A 17,292-nucleotide genomic window follows, 5' to 3' on the forward strand; every position below is an offset into this window, starting at 1 on the left:
AGTTGGTTTCGTTTCATCATAACTTTCAGGAAAATGCATATGAAATTTTCAACAAATACTTTTCAGATGGTGTAGGCCACGATTATATCGAAATTTAATATGAAAAAAAAAAATTAAAAAATTGGAGGGCTCGCACACATACATACTGACATAGACCACACATTTTTTCGAAATTTCAAGTTTCATTCTGTGATGCATGTCAGTATGGAATGTGTGCGAGCCCACCATTTTTTTTTCTTTCTTTTTCATATTAAATTCCGACATAATCGTAATCTACACCACCTGAAGGGTATATAGTGAAAATTTCATTGACAAATATCCATTTTTCAGAATGTTATGAGGAAACAAAACCAACTCGTGTGAATTTTCCAAAACTCCTTCCTCCATCTTCAAAAAAAATTTTTTTTTTCACGACAAATTCCAATATAATAGTAATCTATACGATCTGAAGCGTATTTGTAGAAAATTTCATTTAAAAATATCCATTTTTCTAGAAGTTATGACGAAACAGGGGGTCACACTTGCGTACGTATGCCAAAAGCTAATTATCAAGTAACAGGAATTAATCTGAAATAACACCATCAGAAGATCCAAACACTTCTACAGAAGTAAAAGCCTTAGATTTATTCCGAATGAAATAAGGGACTGAAATGTATACGGATTGCTTAAAGAAATTAAAAAAGAGTAAATAGAGTCAAAATTGAATGATTTTGCTTTCAAAGTAAGTGTATTCGAAGGGAATCAATTACAATATACGATAGGTTATGTTATCAACCGCAAAAGATGATGAGACGAGCTGGAAACAGTGAAGCTGCACGCCTCTGATTGTAGTCGGCTTCCTACTTGTTCCTCCCAACTCAATGACAACACTAAATGTTGCCGGTGTAGATAGATAATAATAAATAATGCGTTATCAGAGGCCACGTGGGTGACAAATCATATATATGGCAAATGATTGTGCAATAGCAAAGTTTCCGAAAATACCTGGCGATAAAAAAATTAAATAGCTGTCGTTGTGTGTTGTTCGAGCTTTGGTTTTTGGGTAAATTACAACCAATACGTTTCGTTTTTCGTCTTAATTTAAGATTTAGACAGTCTGCTTTGCAACCAGTTTAAATAAAGCATCGACAATTGGTTTAATAATAGTATCAGGTAGAGGGGCGAGTAATGAACTTAATAAATGTATCGCTTTAATCGTTGCACAATTTAGAAAAATGTTTTAATTAATATCGTTAATATTAAGTACTACATGACATCTGAATTAAAGTTACAGACCTCCAGCGTGTGGTACTACTAAAGCAGCGCGGACCCGAACGCGCAGTCGCGCGTCCGCGCTAGCTAGTCGTGAGTGGTCGATCCTAACCCTAACCCGCGTGTGTTTAGGGTTAGGGTACACGTGAAAACTTTTGCAGTGGTTTTACAACCACCTCTAGTCACTGTCCAATAAATTAGACACACAAAACCTCTGTTCTCACATAACGCGTGGAATGGTATTATATGTTAGTGCTATACTTGAATGTATATTTCATCGTGGAAGTTGATTTAGCATCCTGTAACAATAAAGCATGGTCTGCAGAAGACTACGAACTGGTTTATTAATAAAAATAGATTTCTTTTTTTTTTATTATTATACATTAATGAAAAAGATTCATAGAGGGCAAAAATATAGATATGAAAAGATTAAAATGATTTCCGCCATCATATACTTGATTATTATATACAAAATTAAAGATAAAACGACCATCATTTCGACTTACCTATAAAAATTCTCAGATCCTCCAATAGCAACTAGGCAGTAAGAATTCGTTAATTTGGAAAACACCCCAACTTCGTTACTTCCTTCAAACTGGATACGAACAGCCATCCTTAGCAGTATAACAAGGCGCAGTCAACAAGATCTTCAATTGTTATGCTTTGACAACAAATTCTTTCTTTACCTCGATGGCACCTAGTTCACATTTCCACCAGCATGTTGCACAATATGCGTTCTACGTCACATCGAAGCTATCTAGCGGTTGACAACAGTAACTAAGGGCGGATAATTCAGAAAACAGATCAAAAGTATTTTCGTTTCATCATTTTCCATAAATAGTTTATTTGTATTTCCCAAGCATTTAGAACCCAACAGATTTCATAAGATTCAGTAAACTAATGTCATTTTAGTAATGACATTAGTTTACTGAATGTAATGGCAAATTGTCTTGCCAAATTAACATTAGTTACCGGTTATTTCTTGAAGTATCTTCGATTACATAATTCCAATTGCACAACACCGCCCTTGTTCATGCAATATATTACGCATACAAGGCGGCGAGCTGGCAGAAACGTTAGCACGCCGGGCGAAATGCTTAGCGGCATTTCGTCTGCCGTTACGTTCCGAGTTCAAATTCCGACGAGGTCGACTGCCTTTCATCCTTTCGGGGTCGATAAATTAAGTACCAGTTACGTACTGGGATCGATGTAATCGACTTAATCCGTTTGTCTATCCTTGTTTGTCCCCTCTGTGTTTAGCCCCTTGTGGGCAATAAAGAAATAAGAAACGTTAGCGCGCCGGGCGAAATGCATAGCGGTATTTCATCTGCCTTTACGTTCTGAGTTCAAATTCCGCCGAGGTCGACTTTGCTTTTCATCCTTTCGGGGTCGATAAATTAAGTACCAGTTGCGTACTGGAGTCGATCTAATCGACTGGCCTCCTCCCCCCAAATTTCAGGTCTTGTGCCTAGAGTAGTAAATAATATATTGTTTACAAGGTGGCGAGCTGGCAGAAACGTTAGCATACTAGGTGAAATGCTTAGCGGTATTTCGTCTGTCTTTACGTTCTGAGTTCAAATTCCGCTGAGGTCGACTCTGTCTTTCATCCTTTCGGGGTCGATAAATTAAGTACCAGTTGCATACTGGGGTCAATCTAATTGACTGACCCTCTCCCCCAAAATTTTGAGCCTTGTGTCTAGAGTAGAAAAGAATATATTACGTGTACACGTGCACACACGCACGCATGACGATGTAGTCCCACATACACATACAGGTGAGACTACATCGTCATGTCTCCTTCCTTATTTAAGGCAGAAATATGTGAATGGAGGGAAATTTGGCTGCTATTTCTAGCAGGTCATATGACCACAAAGCAGCCAGCCACCATTGGCTCTAAATAAAGTTTGTTATTGTTGACCACCTTTATTGAACAGACCTATGATGAAAAGATTCCAGTTGTGGCCATCCTGTTTTTTTTGTATGTTAGTAATTACCTTGGGTAACATTGTTTAACTTAAATGGTAGGGTGTGAATTAAAGGAGATTCAGATGCTATTTCCAGCATATCGACTGACCATGATGAAGCTCCTGTATATATGTATGTATGTCTCTTCTATTTTTTAATTATTATAAATAAATCTTCCACTGAGGAGGGAGCCAGTTTCCAACAAAGATACAAGGATCCATCTTTGGGATGTAGTTAACACAGACGAATTCACGTTTGGAACGTGAGAAAAGTCTTCCATACTTTTACTGTTCCACTCACAGATTGCATTTGTAATATACAAATTAGTCGGTCGAGTTCTCTTTCTGAAAATTCCAGTTTATCCAGATTCTCCTTTAAGCATTTACTAACAAAATCTAGTGCTCCAATTATTATTGGTATGAATATGAATTCATAGTCTGGATATAGAAGCTGGAGGTTTCGAAGCAGTTATCCATGGACATCCTCTTTTTCTTTGATTTTCAAAGAGATATTTAATCTGCAAGGCAGCTGACCTCTATGATAGTACATATCTTTGCCCCTCTGTCCCAAACAACAATATCCAGCCTGTTATGTTTACATTTGATAGAAGTTTTGATGGGAATATTCTACCAGTATTCCTTGAGTTGGTGTTTATGAGTGGGATTTTTATTTCAGGACAGTCTTTTTTGCAGCTGGCATTGTAAATGTATGTATGTATGTATGTGTCGTACTTTATCATCTTATGCCTTTCCTTGCCTTGAGTTCTCTCAACTCCTTGATGGAGTCACAGGGGCATTATCATGGCATATAGCATATCTTGGACATTCTTAGACTGAGAGGAGCCCATCTTTCTCTAGACTTGACAACAGCTGATTTCTTCCAGAAGAGAAAAAGATAGGCAAACAGAAAGAGTGAAGGAAAGAAGAGAATGATCCCTGTAGGAAGTTAGTTCTTTATTTATTGGTCTTGAAAGGGTGAAAGGCAAAGTTAACTTCAGCAATACCTAAACTCAGTGTGTAGAGAACCAGTACAATTACCACAAAACAATCTATACATGCTCTAACACCTCAACCATTTAGGTGTCTTATGATCCTTCCTTGATTTAAAATGGTAAAATGTAATTTCAAGGAAATCTGGATGCTATTTCTAGTAGGTCAAGATACTATTTATAAGAAACCTTGTTGAACTTCAAGACCAGTTGACATATCAAAGTCCAACATATAAATACTTGAGGTTGTTTAAGAATGGAGTTATGAGCAATAAGGTTTTGCATGGCAACTAGATATGAGTAGATACTCATACTATCTTTGTGTAAATACTTAATTATATTTCAATCATGCGAAAGACGTCATACTATATAAATGAGACTATTCTGTTAAAAATAGTTGATTATTTCATCATCATCATCATTTAACGTCCGTTATCTATGCCGGCATGGGTTGGACAGTTTGACCAGGGCTGGCAAGCTGCTAGAATGCTGCACCAGATTCCAGTCTGTTTTGGCATGGTTTCTATGGTCGGGTGCCCTTCCTAATGCCAACCACTCTGAGAGTGTAATGAGTGCTTTTACATTCCACTGGCACAGGTGCCATTTGCAGGACACTGGTATCTGTCACAACTGCAGTTTTACTTGGCTTGATGGGTCTTCTTCACTCAATCATTGCCTCCGTGAAGCCCAATACTCAAAGCCTGGCATAATGCTAAATGGTCTCAGTCCTTGCCTCCATGAGGCCCAACGCTCAAACGGTGCTTTTACATGCCATCAGCACAGGTGCCATTTGTGCGACACTGGTATCCACCACAACTGTGATTTTACTTGGCTTAATGGAGCTTCTTCTCAAGCACAACATAATGCCAAAGGTCTCAGTCATTGCCTCTGTGAGGCCTAATATTTGAAAGGAGCTCAACCACTTTGCTTCCATGAGCTTCAATGCTTGAAAGGTGCTTTTTACGTGCCACCTACACAGGTGTTGGTTACGTGACACCAGCATCAGACACGACTGTGATTTCACTTGGCTTGATGGGTCTTCTCAAGCACAGCATATCACCAAAGCTCTGTCATTAGTCATTGTCTCTGTGAGACCCAAAGTTCAAAGATCATGTTTCCCTACCTTATCCCATGTTTTCCTGAGTCTACCTCTACCACAGTTAGGGATCAGCACTTCTTTACACAGCTGTCCTCATTCATACACATCACAAGATCATACCAGCACATTTGTCTCTCTTGCACACCACATCTGATGCCTAACTTTTCTCTCAAGATGCTTACGCTCTGTCAAACATGCACATCCAGCAAAGCATACTGGCTTCATTTCTTTTAAGCCTACACATGTCCTTGGCTATCACAGCCCATGTTTCACTGCCATGTACACAGGCAACATACAATCTGACTTTCACTCTGAAAGAGAGGCCCTTTGTTGCCAGCAGATGCAGGAACTCTCTAAACTTTACCCAGCCTAATCTTATTCTGACAGTTATGCTCTCAGAGTAACCACCTCCGCTACTGACTTGGTCACCTAGGTAACAGAAGCTATCTACTGCCTCTAGCTTACCCCCATGGCAGTTGATGGAGTGTGTATTCTGTACATTTATGGTGTTTATTGTACCTGTACACCTACCACACACAAAGGCTATTTTCCCTGTTAACCTTCCTCTGATATTGCTGCACCTTTTATGTGTCCAAAGCTTACACTGAGTTTATCTTACAGAGTTACTACCTACACCTTTTCCACAGACTGAGCAGAGCCATCTACCCGAAGTGACTTGTGATTTGTCTGCCTTCCTACTTACTAATGGTTTTTGCTACAGTTTTTTTTTTTAAGTCATTCAACAATGTTAAAGCCTAAACATTTATGCTATTTACAATTAAATAATATTGAATCATTATTTTCCTGCATCTGAATAATAACCAGCACAAATATTTTAGTAACTCTGTTTGAAGTCTACAAAACTCGGTGGAGGTGGTTGACTACAATGGAGTACTTCTCCCATATCTGGTATGTTGCTGCTGCTACAGATACAGACATCCAAGAATGTATCTTCACTGACAAGCATGATGCCGCTCACAAATACACTTCAACCTTTGGCCTACAGACATTGCTATTCTATGGTCCTTCTGCTCTTCAGAGCTAGCTGGTCACATACCACTGCCACTTAAGCAATTGTGACTCACTTGTCTCTCTCCATATTATGTTCATTACTACCCTTATACCCAGCCCTTCTTCTCCAGAATACCAGACCTGTAGATTTCTCGCTTGTAATCATTTAACTAGGATGTTAATGATATCAATCTCACTGGTCTTAGGTAGCTAGTGAAGGTCATAAGCACAGCCCTTTCCCTCAAACCAAACCAATTAAAAACCAAAGTTATATCCAAATCAAGCTTGAGAATTGTTAGAGATAGTTTCAAACTGATTCAAATTTAATAGCTATCAATATATTAAAACAGTTATCAGTGTATCATACTTAATGTATACACATTATCAACAGACTAGTTACTACAGTATTTGTCCTGAGATAATGTCTCTTATTATCGGTTGGGTAACTCTGTATAGTGTTTATACATTAAGTATGAAACATAGATGGCTATTCTAATTAAATACTGCCTCAGTTGCTTACAGTGGATTTTTAATCAGCGGGGTAGCTATTTGCAATATCAGTGAATGTTTTACTCACTTTTTCCTATATCAGAGATGACAAATTCTTATCCAAGTATGTAGCTAGCTACGAGTACATGCCACTGAAAAAGCCCCCAAAAGGGCCACAAATGAATCTGGATTAAATTTTGGGACAAATTTCATCTCTGTTATTTATTGTTTTTAACACTGCAAGTCCATAAGAGATGTTATCTCAGAGCAAATACTGCAGCAACAGGCCTATCACCAGTATGCATACATTAGTTATGATACATAGATGGCTATTTTAATTAAATACTGCCACAATTGCATTTATTGAACAATCAATAAACATATAGTTATAGATTGAAAGTATCTATAACATTAATATAATAATGTTCCTAATATGACCTGTATATTTATTGCAGATATATTTCAAAGAATTAGGAGTGAAAATAATTATAATTACAACCCTGATTTGAAATAATTATAATTACAACCCATGTCCAACCCATGCCAGTATGGAAAACAGACGTTAAATTATGATGATGATGATGATATACTAGCATTTAATAAAATCAGTCTTCTTTGACAATATTTCTTCAATTCTTTTTTTCTCATTGATTGTTGCAAAAGCAAAAATCTTTAAAATAGTCTTTGAAAACTTGCCTATTGTCAAACTACAAAATTCCAATAATTCTTACTATTGTTAAATTATTAAACTATAACATTAAGTGCACTAGTGAGTGGTTTATGTTTCATAACAATAACTTTATAGAGACATTTAATTCATAAAATTAATGTCAAAAATAATAATAATAACTGTGAAGCTGTAGAAATTGCACAGCAATATGCAAATAACTATATTAGTAAAAATCATCCCATCTGAAAAATGAATGTAAAACAACAAATGATTTTTCAAAAGAGAAATAAAAATAAAATTAAAAAAGACACCGATTTGACAAGAATATAATAATTTACTGGCAACAGTTAAAATATTGTTTTTAACACCGCAATGATTTTAATCTACAATAGAAAGAAAAATGAAATAATTCACAGATGCTTTTGATCAAGAAGAGGTATTTTCCTGAGATGGTTGTGTTTCAAGATGGCTGAATACATCTCTGTTGATGTAGGGTTGCAGTAAAGTGTGCAAATATTTCAGCTGCCGAAATTTGGAGTATTGTAACATGGCATAATGGACCTAGAGTAGAAAAAGAAATAAAAATCAATAAAACTGCAATTTCAGTTTCTGTTTTCAGTTAATTCAGAGTCAAGGTTTTTAGAAAGAGCATGAAGACCACAATTTCTCTGCCTATGTAACTCGGAATTAGAGATAATATAATAAATAAATAAATATATTAATATTAAGTTGATGAGCAGCATTTTGTCCATTTTTGCTTTCTAAGTTCAAATTCTGTCAAGGTTGACTTTGCCTTCCATCATTTCAGGGTCAATAAAATGAGCACCAGTCAAGTAACTGACTTGCCCCTTATCACCTCTCAAAAACTGCTGGCCCTGTGCCAAAATTTGAAATCAATCACTATTTTTACTATTAGCCTTTTAGTATTTAAACCAGCTATTTCCAGCCAAAATATTCTCAGTTTTGTGTTCAAAATGGCCAGATCCAGCCTTTCACATTTATCCTACAATGTCATTCAAAAAATAAACAATCACACCAAAATCTCAAAGCTACGAGATGATAAATGATTAATTAAAAATAATGTGAATAAATAAGCATTACATTTGACAGAGTAATCTGAATGCTAAAGGGTTAAGGTGATGAGTTGGCAGACACATTAGCATGCCAAAACAAGTGCTTAGGAGCATCTCTTCCAGCTTTATGTTCTGAGGTCAAATTCCGCCAAGGTCAACTTTGCCTTTCATCCTTTCAGAGATGATAAAATAAATACCAGTTTGGAACAGGAGTCAATCTAATCAAAAAGTTTCAGGCCTTGTGTGTATAGTAGAAAGGATTATTATTATCATTATGAGCTGGCAGAATCATTAGCATGCTGGGCAAAATGCCTAGCAGCATTTCACCCATCTTTACATTCTGAGTTCAAATGCCACCGAGGTCAACTTTGGAGGTCAATAAATTAAGTACCAGTCAAGTACTGAAGTCAATGTGATCAACTTTCCCCATCCCCCAAAATTTCAGGCCTTGTGCCTATAGGAGGAAGGATTATTATCTCCGCCTTAGTGAAAGCGGAGGTATTGTTTTCGGATGTGTTTGTTTCTTTGTTTGTCTGTGGACAAGATATCTCAAGAACTACTGGACGGATTCAGATGAAACTTTCAGGGATATTTGGCTTCGTGACTGGCACGAACTGATTAGATTTTGGGATCGATCTGGTACCGGACAAGGATTCTGGATTATTTTTCCGTTTTTTTTTTTTTTTTTCACTTAATTTTTGAGAGCGGTCAGGTTCATTTTTAGTATTCTCGTTTGTGAGAGCAGTCAAGTTTATTTCTGATATTCTCATTTTAAAAATCATCTCCAGCTAATCATTGAGAGGACATTGGTGTTGCCTTGGCAGAGGTAGGCGCTCTCTGAGTGCTCTTATTATTATTATTGCATATTCATATTAGTTTCTCTGTTATTATGAAATGGCAAGATATATAAAGTTCTTTTGGATAAGGTTGAAAATATGATCATTCTCACAGTAACCATCCAGTCTTTCAGACATAGTTTCTGAAATATGCCCATCAATTCAATGTGATATGATCTGAAAGAGATTTTGACTATTTCATTTATGTAAATGAAAACCTGTTGCCCAAACACTCAAAATTTGAAAAGAATCCCTCAAAATTGTCAAAAGTTCCTTTTCCGTGATTTTCTAGCATGGATGGAATGTGATATAAATAAAGAAAAGAAAATAAATAAATTATAATCAGTTAAAGTAGAGGGAACCATACAATTAAGAAGGTAAATCCACCATTTGTATTTTGCTGAAGTGGCCATGACTGCATTTCCTACATATAACACTAAAGTTATCAAAATAGCTTTAAAAAAATCAATCAGTCTATTTAGATACCAGAACTATTACACAGAAGGCTGATCAATATTAAATAGGACATGTTTCTAAAAAAAGCAGAAAAACAATTTATCTTCTCTGTTGTAACAGCTGATCAATGAAAATAATATACATTCCCATAGTGCATAATGTAATATCATTCACTGACTGACATTATAGTTTGGGTCAATAAACTACTATTTTAACCACTAAACCAGTTTATTATATAGTTCTCATTACTATTGTATAAACTAGTAAAATCTTTGTTGTTGTTGTTCAGCCTAGTGACTGTAAGCTAATGAGAGGGTGTCTCTGAAGCTGTTAAATTAGTTTAGTTATTTGGTTATATTTTCAAAGGCATAATTACCACTCTTTAGTGTTATATTTAGGAAGTGCAATCATTGCTATTTCAGCACAGGACTAAAGCTGGTTCTACCTACCTAATTGTAGGTTTCCAATCAGCTTCACCAGATTTATTCAATTACTTAATTATTTATTTTGATTATTTATTTATTTTACTTATCCATTTTCCAAACCATGATCATCTGAGGAAAAACGGATCTCTTTTTATAATTTTGAAGGATCCTTTTCATATTTGGGTATTAGTATATTAATGTAATATTCATAGCCACTTTAACATGGCTGCCTGTTCGAGCAGACTCTACTGTGATTTATCAGAGGCAAGCTGTGCATCATTAACCAGCTAGAGGAGATATTCTCTTAGGGTTAAAAAATCGCAGTAGAGTCTGCTTGAACAGACAGCCATGTTGAAGTGGCTACAAGTATTACTTGTCAGTACAACTACTGCACTGATCTCTTAAAGAGATTTTAGAACTAATATTTTGTTTGTATTTATGTAATTTTTCAGTCATTTTCCTGTAAAGCAATAAAAATGAAATGAGTCATGTAAGTCAATGATTAAAACCTGCTAGAATTAGCAACAAAATCTCTTTCAAATCTCATCTACTATCATTAGAAAGAGAAACATAACAGTATATTCAAGAAACTGTGTCTGAAAGAGAGGATAATTACTGGGAGAACGACCACATTATTATCAATATCAGAAAGAACAGATCTCTTCAGCTCATAAAATATGTTATGTCTGTTTAGACAATATAACAGAGAAAGATATGTCCACTCATATTACAATCACTTAGGGTGTGAAGCTGGCACAATAGTTAGCACAATGGGAAAAATACATAATGGTATTTTATCTGTCACCCTTACTTCTGACTGAAACAAAGACAATCACATTAGCAACCATCTTCATGACCTTGAATTCATCTCCCTTCTTAGGAGATGAATATATATATACATACATATATATATATATATATATATATATATATATATATATATATATACATAAACACTTGTTTCTTACCTTGATAACTTTGTAACCAAGTAGTTTAAGATGCCGTACTTTCATTGTTTGTTCACCCAGTAGTATGTTTGTATTGACACAATAATGCTCTGGTTGATGAAGAATGACAGCAAGTCTGAAAATGTAAATTTTCATATAGATAACTTTGATTATTTGTCCTTATGCTTTCACTTTTATTTTCACATATGTTTACTTTTTTGTTGTATTAATGTAATGCATGGGTCAGACAAATTTTACTAAGGCAGATTTTCTACACCTAAATGCCCTTCCTGCCACCAGCTTTCATCTGTCTCCAGGTCGGGCAATATTTCTCCATGGCCAGACATATTTTTCATGGAAGAGTCGAAATGAATGTTGTAATTCATTTATAACATTTTACATCAAAATTTTCAAATTATATGAATACTCATGTGTGAATGATCTAAATGTGTTAAAATTCTACCATTATTGCTTGGAAAGGATGAGAGAGGAGGATTAATAAGTAACTGGCCTTAACCGTTTAGCATTCAGAATGCTCCATGAAATGTAATGCCAATTTACTCACATTGTTTTCAGTTAATCATGCATTACTTTGCAGTTTTGAGATTTCAAAAATGTGTTTGTTTATGTAGGGTAGGTGTGAGAAGTTAAATCTGGCAGGTTTGAACATAAAACATATAAAATATTTTGGGCCAGACATGGCCAGCTTAAATGCTAAAGAAGTTTAGAAACAAGTTTTTCATTAGTTTTGGAAAATAAAATATCTTCATGATATTGAGAGGTAATAGTTACCCCCACTTAGACATGGATGTTCTGTTAGAACACAGTAGATACCACGTGGTATAACACAGTAGATACCATGAAAGAAACTCTCATATTTGTTATTGGTGCAAAATGCAATCATGTTTATATCACTAGTGGGGAGATAAATCCCTGCCACCTTCAGTGCTAAGACCACCAAATCATGTGATTACAACCTTCATTGATCCTGTCAATGATGGATGCTCAACTGCAAGAGGTAGCAGCAACTCATTTTCCACCAGCGATATATAGAAAAACAGTGCTAGAACATGCACTGATGTTGTGAGATGGTTAAAAAATATATATAAGCGACAGAGGCAGTATCAATACTGAAAGGTAATATTCATCCCTATTTAAACGTGGATGTTCTGTTAGAACAAACTATACTGTGGTAGATAGCATGAGAGAAACTCTTATTTTGGCTTCTGGTGTAAAATGCACTCATATTTATATCTCTAGCAGGGAGATAAATTCCTGTCACCTCCAGTGCTGAGAGAGATCTCGATACCTGGCTACATCTGCTCTGTCTAATGTAAAGCAAAAGCCTTTTCAAATTTTATATATTTCATTCATAAATAGGATTTTCTGCTATTCATTTATTTGTTTCAATGACTGAAAGATAAAAGATATGCTAACATTCTCGTTCAACAACATGGCATATAATTTAGAATACTACTAAAGTAATTAAACAAAATTGTTACCTTGAATGAACATTCTGATGTGAAGCACCAACTGAGAGTGGAAGTTGTTCAGAATCAAGTGAGATTTCAAAATCTGAAATACAAGAAAAAGTATTAATATTCTAAGAAAATTAAATATTGTATATATTTAGAGACGAAAATAAAATTAATACATTTATTTGTGAAAAAACATTTTAGAAATTTCCAACAGGATGCAATCAGTTATGCAGTTGAAAGTGATTGATGTCCATAATCATCGTTTAACGTCCGTTTTCCATGCTGGCATGGGTTGGACAGTTTGAGTGGGGACCGGCAAGCCAGGAGGCCACACCAGACTCCAATCTGATTTGGCAATGTTTCAACAGCTGGATGCTCTTCCTAATGCCAACCACTCTAAGAGTGTAGTGGGTGCTTTTTACATTCCTCCGGCACGGGAGCCAGTCAGGCAGCACTGGCATCAGCCACGTTCAGATGGTTCTTTTTACATGCCACCTGCACAGGGAGCCAGTCAGGCAGCCCTAACTGCATAAAACATATAGAGAATGAACAAGTGTTTTATTAGGGATCTGGTGATGGTGGTTCCTTGTCATGGTGGAAGGCTTGCATGGACTCTGAGTCATCGTAATCTAATACTTCTGTTTGGACTACACATAGTAGTAAGGTTGAAAAAAAGAACCTAAAGTGAACACAAGCAACCTCACTTCAAGACCTCAATGGCAGAACAAGTGACTGCAGATAACATTAATAATGGAGAAGGACAATATTAGATAGATTGGTTAAGAAGGCACCACTCAAGACTAAGTCGGTGGTAGTTTGTTATAATTTCATCACCTGATGCTGCCAGTCTCATTCTACATGCACTTCAGAGGATGGCTCACCAGCGTATAGGTCACTCCCTAACAAGTTGAAATCTACTATAAACACATCCATACCCTTGGCATTTTTTCCTGCCGATATTTCTTTCATCAAGGAGAAATTGAATTTCTCAGACATGAGAAACAGCTGCCACAGAAAATGACAAAAAATTTTGTCTTGTACTGGATTGGCCTGAATAAAAAGATAATGCCTATGGATTTCTCAGGCCCTCTAAGATCAGTCAGATCAATGCAGTTAAAATCCCGCTTGAACAGCTGTAGGAAAAACATGGACAGGAAGAGAATCTAGAGGGCCAACATTCTGAAGAGGAAAGACTTGGTATAAACGTTAGTGCAAGGCCTGAAGCGGTACTGAGGTTGGATACAGCATGTGTTCATCAACTTCTAACCCCATTAGTAACCATCACATTCATATGAGCTTATCCATCCACCCTTCCTGCTCTTCAGTCCATATTCTCTCTTATATTCACCTTTCTATATCTTGAGAGTACTCTCTAACATCTTATCACCAACACCTTTATCTTCTTTCAAACTACTCCCACCTACTTTTATATAATATGCGGTAACCATGTATTTCTTCTATAGCAAAATAAATGTACATCTTTCTCTATCATACTTTAGCATCTCAACACATGGCATAAAGCCACCACTATCTCTACTACAACCCCACCCAGCAGTCGAGGAGGTTTCTTTTCTCTCTACCTTGCAAGTTACTTGACAACTTCATTCGTGCTGGTGTTATGAAAAAATACCAAGTACAATCTAGAAAGTGGCTGGCATTAGGAAAGGTATCCAACCACAGAAACCATGCCAAAGCAGACACTAAAGATTGATACAGAACTCTGGCTTGTTGGATGCTGTTAAACTCTTCTGTCATGCCAGCATGGAAAACATGTGATGATGGCACACATGTACATATATATAAGTTAAGTATATTTCAAGTTGCAATGCAAGATTATGCTTTATAATTTTGAAGAAATCAAACAATCAGTCGGCCCTAACACTTTGACATTATACTTTCATTAGACTAAAATTTGATACATAAAGAGATACAAACCAATCGTGTATATTGATTTCACAGCTAATTTTGTAGTCTCTATTTTCTCAAGACCAATGATATGATTGAGATTTTTCAAAACTTTTCGATGGAGAACTGTAGTTGGCATACCTGAATGAAAAAGAAGAAATAATTCTTACATTTATTGTTATTTTTCTGTCCCTCAAGGAAATATGAAAATTTTATTGATTTTTTTTTTTTCTTTTATAGAATAAAGTTTTATTTTATGCAGAAAAACAGATTCAAAACATATATATCTTAATCTCACAGCATTACTTCTCAAATACAACCTATTTCAGTCTATCTGTCAGATTGCTTTTTTTTTCTAATATGTGTGTGTATGTGTGTGTGCGTGCGTGTGTGAAAGCACACGGCCTAGTAGTTTGGATGTTGCAATCAGGAAGATTGTGGTTTCAATTCCCACACTGGCGATGCATTGTGTTCTTGAGCAAAACACTTCGTTTCACATTGCTCCAGTCCACTCAACAGTAAATGTGTAGCCTTGCAAATAAACTGGCATTCCATTCCATTCAGGGGGAGAATATAGGCACCATTTGAAAGCTGTGACAATGCGAGAAAGCGCATTGTGATCAGTGGTGTATAACATCTGATAATCTGGTTGATACAATGATTGGTCTAAATATATAGCATAATATATATATAATAGTTTCATGCTATTATGACACTTGAACAGGCATATTTATAAAATACGTCATGTATCTTAAAGCAATCTTTCAAGCTTCATTTATATATTATATAGTTCACCATGTTCCAAGAAGTTTCAAACCCAGAAGTCAGCAGGAAAGATTCTGGACTCAGTGTTTTGGGACAAAGACGGAGTACTCCTCATATAATACATGCCAAAGGGTTGCACCATCAATGCAGAATATTACAACGCTGTTGGACGAAATGCATGAAGCTTTGAAGCAGAAATGCCATGGAAAGCTAAGCTGTGGTGTCCTGTTTTTGCAGGACAATGCATCAGCACACACAGCACATGAAACTCTACTGAAAATACACAAATTTGGTTTCAAACTGGTAGACCACCTACTTTACTCGGCCCCCTCTGACTATCATCTCTTTCCACAACTGAAGAAACATCTCAAGGGGAAGAAATTTCTCTCCAATTCGGAAGTGACTGTTGCTACAGAGGCCTGATTAGTGGCCCAACTGTCTGGGTTATTTTCACAGGGCTTAACAAAACTGAAGGGCCACTGAAATAAGAGAGGGGAATATGTTGGACAAAATCATAATTAACATATTCTCCTGTATTTTCTTTTACCTAAAGCCAAGAAATTTTCAGCACTACCTCTTATATATATGATGGGCTTCTTCCAATTTCTATCTACCAAATCCACTCACAAGGTTTTGGTCAATGCAAAGCAACAGTAAAACGCACTTACCCAAGCTGCTGCATAGTGGGACTGAACTCAAACCTACATAGTTGTGAAGCAAGCTTCTTAACCACACAGCCACACTTGTATATCTAAATATTTTACATGACCTAACTTCAAATTTTAATTCAAAACAAATATTGAAACAACGTAATTTAAATGAAAGTTATAAAATTACATTTTATTTGGTACGGTAATTTAAATCTGAGAGGTATGTTATGGCATTTTGTTTCCAAGAGAAAAGCAGACTGGAGCATCTCGAGCCATTCTCCAACCATTGTCTGTACTTTTTCACTGGTGATACCTGAAATGTGAGAATTAAATATTTAAACTTTGCAGGACAAACAACTGAAAGATAGAGACAATAACAAATGTTCATTCATGTGACAAATGAAAAAGAGATGGAGAAGAGAACAAATGACAGGAAAAAAATAAGAAAATAAGATTGTCTCCAGACATGTATCATGGAATGTTACTGTGGTTCATTAGCCCCAGCTGAGCCCTGATCCACTCCACTCATATCAATGCTGTCCTTTCATGTATCATTCTATGTAATCTTCCTTTTTTAAATGATATGGTATGAGATTTAGTTGCTATTTCTACACATTGCTTTTGTATTATGGGTTGTTAGGGTGAACCATTTTTAATCTCTTTCCAGATTCACCCTACCCTCTCCCAAAATGTTAGTAACCATTTAACTCCTCTACAGCAAGAGACCTATTCTGGTCTAGCAAATGTCAAGGTAAGGAGACACAAACACAAATATAACTACATACATATATAATAAATGGGTTCCTTTCAGCTTCTGACTACCAAATCCACTCAAAAGGTTTTGGCTGACCTAAGATTATAGTGGAAGACACTTAGAGAGATGTAACAGGACTAAGAATCTCCTAAAGCTTGTACCAGCTTTTATTCATATGATTCAATGATATATGTTCAGTGTGCCCAACATACACACACACACACACACACATATATATAGAGAGATCAGTTCAAAGATCTGAAACATTTGACATGTACAAAGACTGTATTCACGGCCGGTATTTGCCATGAAGAACTTTTCTAGCTTCTTAGCTATCATCAGTAATGTGTAACGCAAGAGAGACAACTCCGAAATGACTTTGGAAACATTTGTTTCCTCAGAGTAAATAAACATGAGCTGATCAATTGCATTCACTAATTCCACTAGAGAATACCTTAAAATGACTATGACAGTAATACACAATCATATATATATATATATATATATATATATATATATATATATATATA

General features: G+C 35.9%; 2 protein-coding genes across 2 annotated transcripts in view; both read right to left on the minus strand.

Moving 5' to 3' along the window:
* LOC106868122 (eukaryotic translation initiation factor 6) overlaps positions 1–2,020 on the minus strand; it is a 12,516-nt gene extending 10,496 nt beyond the window's left edge. The window contains exon 1 of the mRNA XM_014913254.2: positions 1,758–2,020. Within this exon, the coding sequence (XP_014768740.1) occupies positions 1,758–1,864 (107 nt within the window). The 5' untranslated portion in view covers positions 1,865–2,020. The remainder of the gene's footprint in view (positions 1–1,757) is intronic.
* A 5,767-nt stretch (positions 2,021–7,787) lies between these two features.
* LOC106868121 (FAST kinase domain-containing protein 3, mitochondrial) overlaps positions 7,788–17,292 on the minus strand; it is a 17,964-nt gene continuing 8,459 nt past the window's right edge. The window contains exons 3-7 of the mRNA XM_014913253.2: positions 16,196–16,321; positions 14,624–14,734; positions 12,713–12,785; positions 11,232–11,346; positions 7,788–8,034 (exon numbers count right to left, since the gene is read on the minus strand). Coding sequence (XP_014768739.1) covers positions 7,900–8,034; positions 11,232–11,346; positions 12,713–12,785; positions 14,624–14,734; positions 16,196–16,321 — 560 coding nt within the window. The 3' untranslated portion in view covers positions 7,788–7,899. The remainder of the gene's footprint in view (positions 8,035–11,231; positions 11,347–12,712; positions 12,786–14,623; positions 14,735–16,195; positions 16,322–17,292) is intronic.

This window comes from Octopus bimaculoides, chromosome 4 (genome assembly GCF_001194135.2).
Source record: "Octopus bimaculoides isolate UCB-OBI-ISO-001 chromosome 4, ASM119413v2, whole genome shotgun sequence".
Taxonomy (NCBI): Eukaryota; Metazoa; Mollusca; class Cephalopoda; order Octopoda; family Octopodidae; genus Octopus; species Octopus bimaculoides.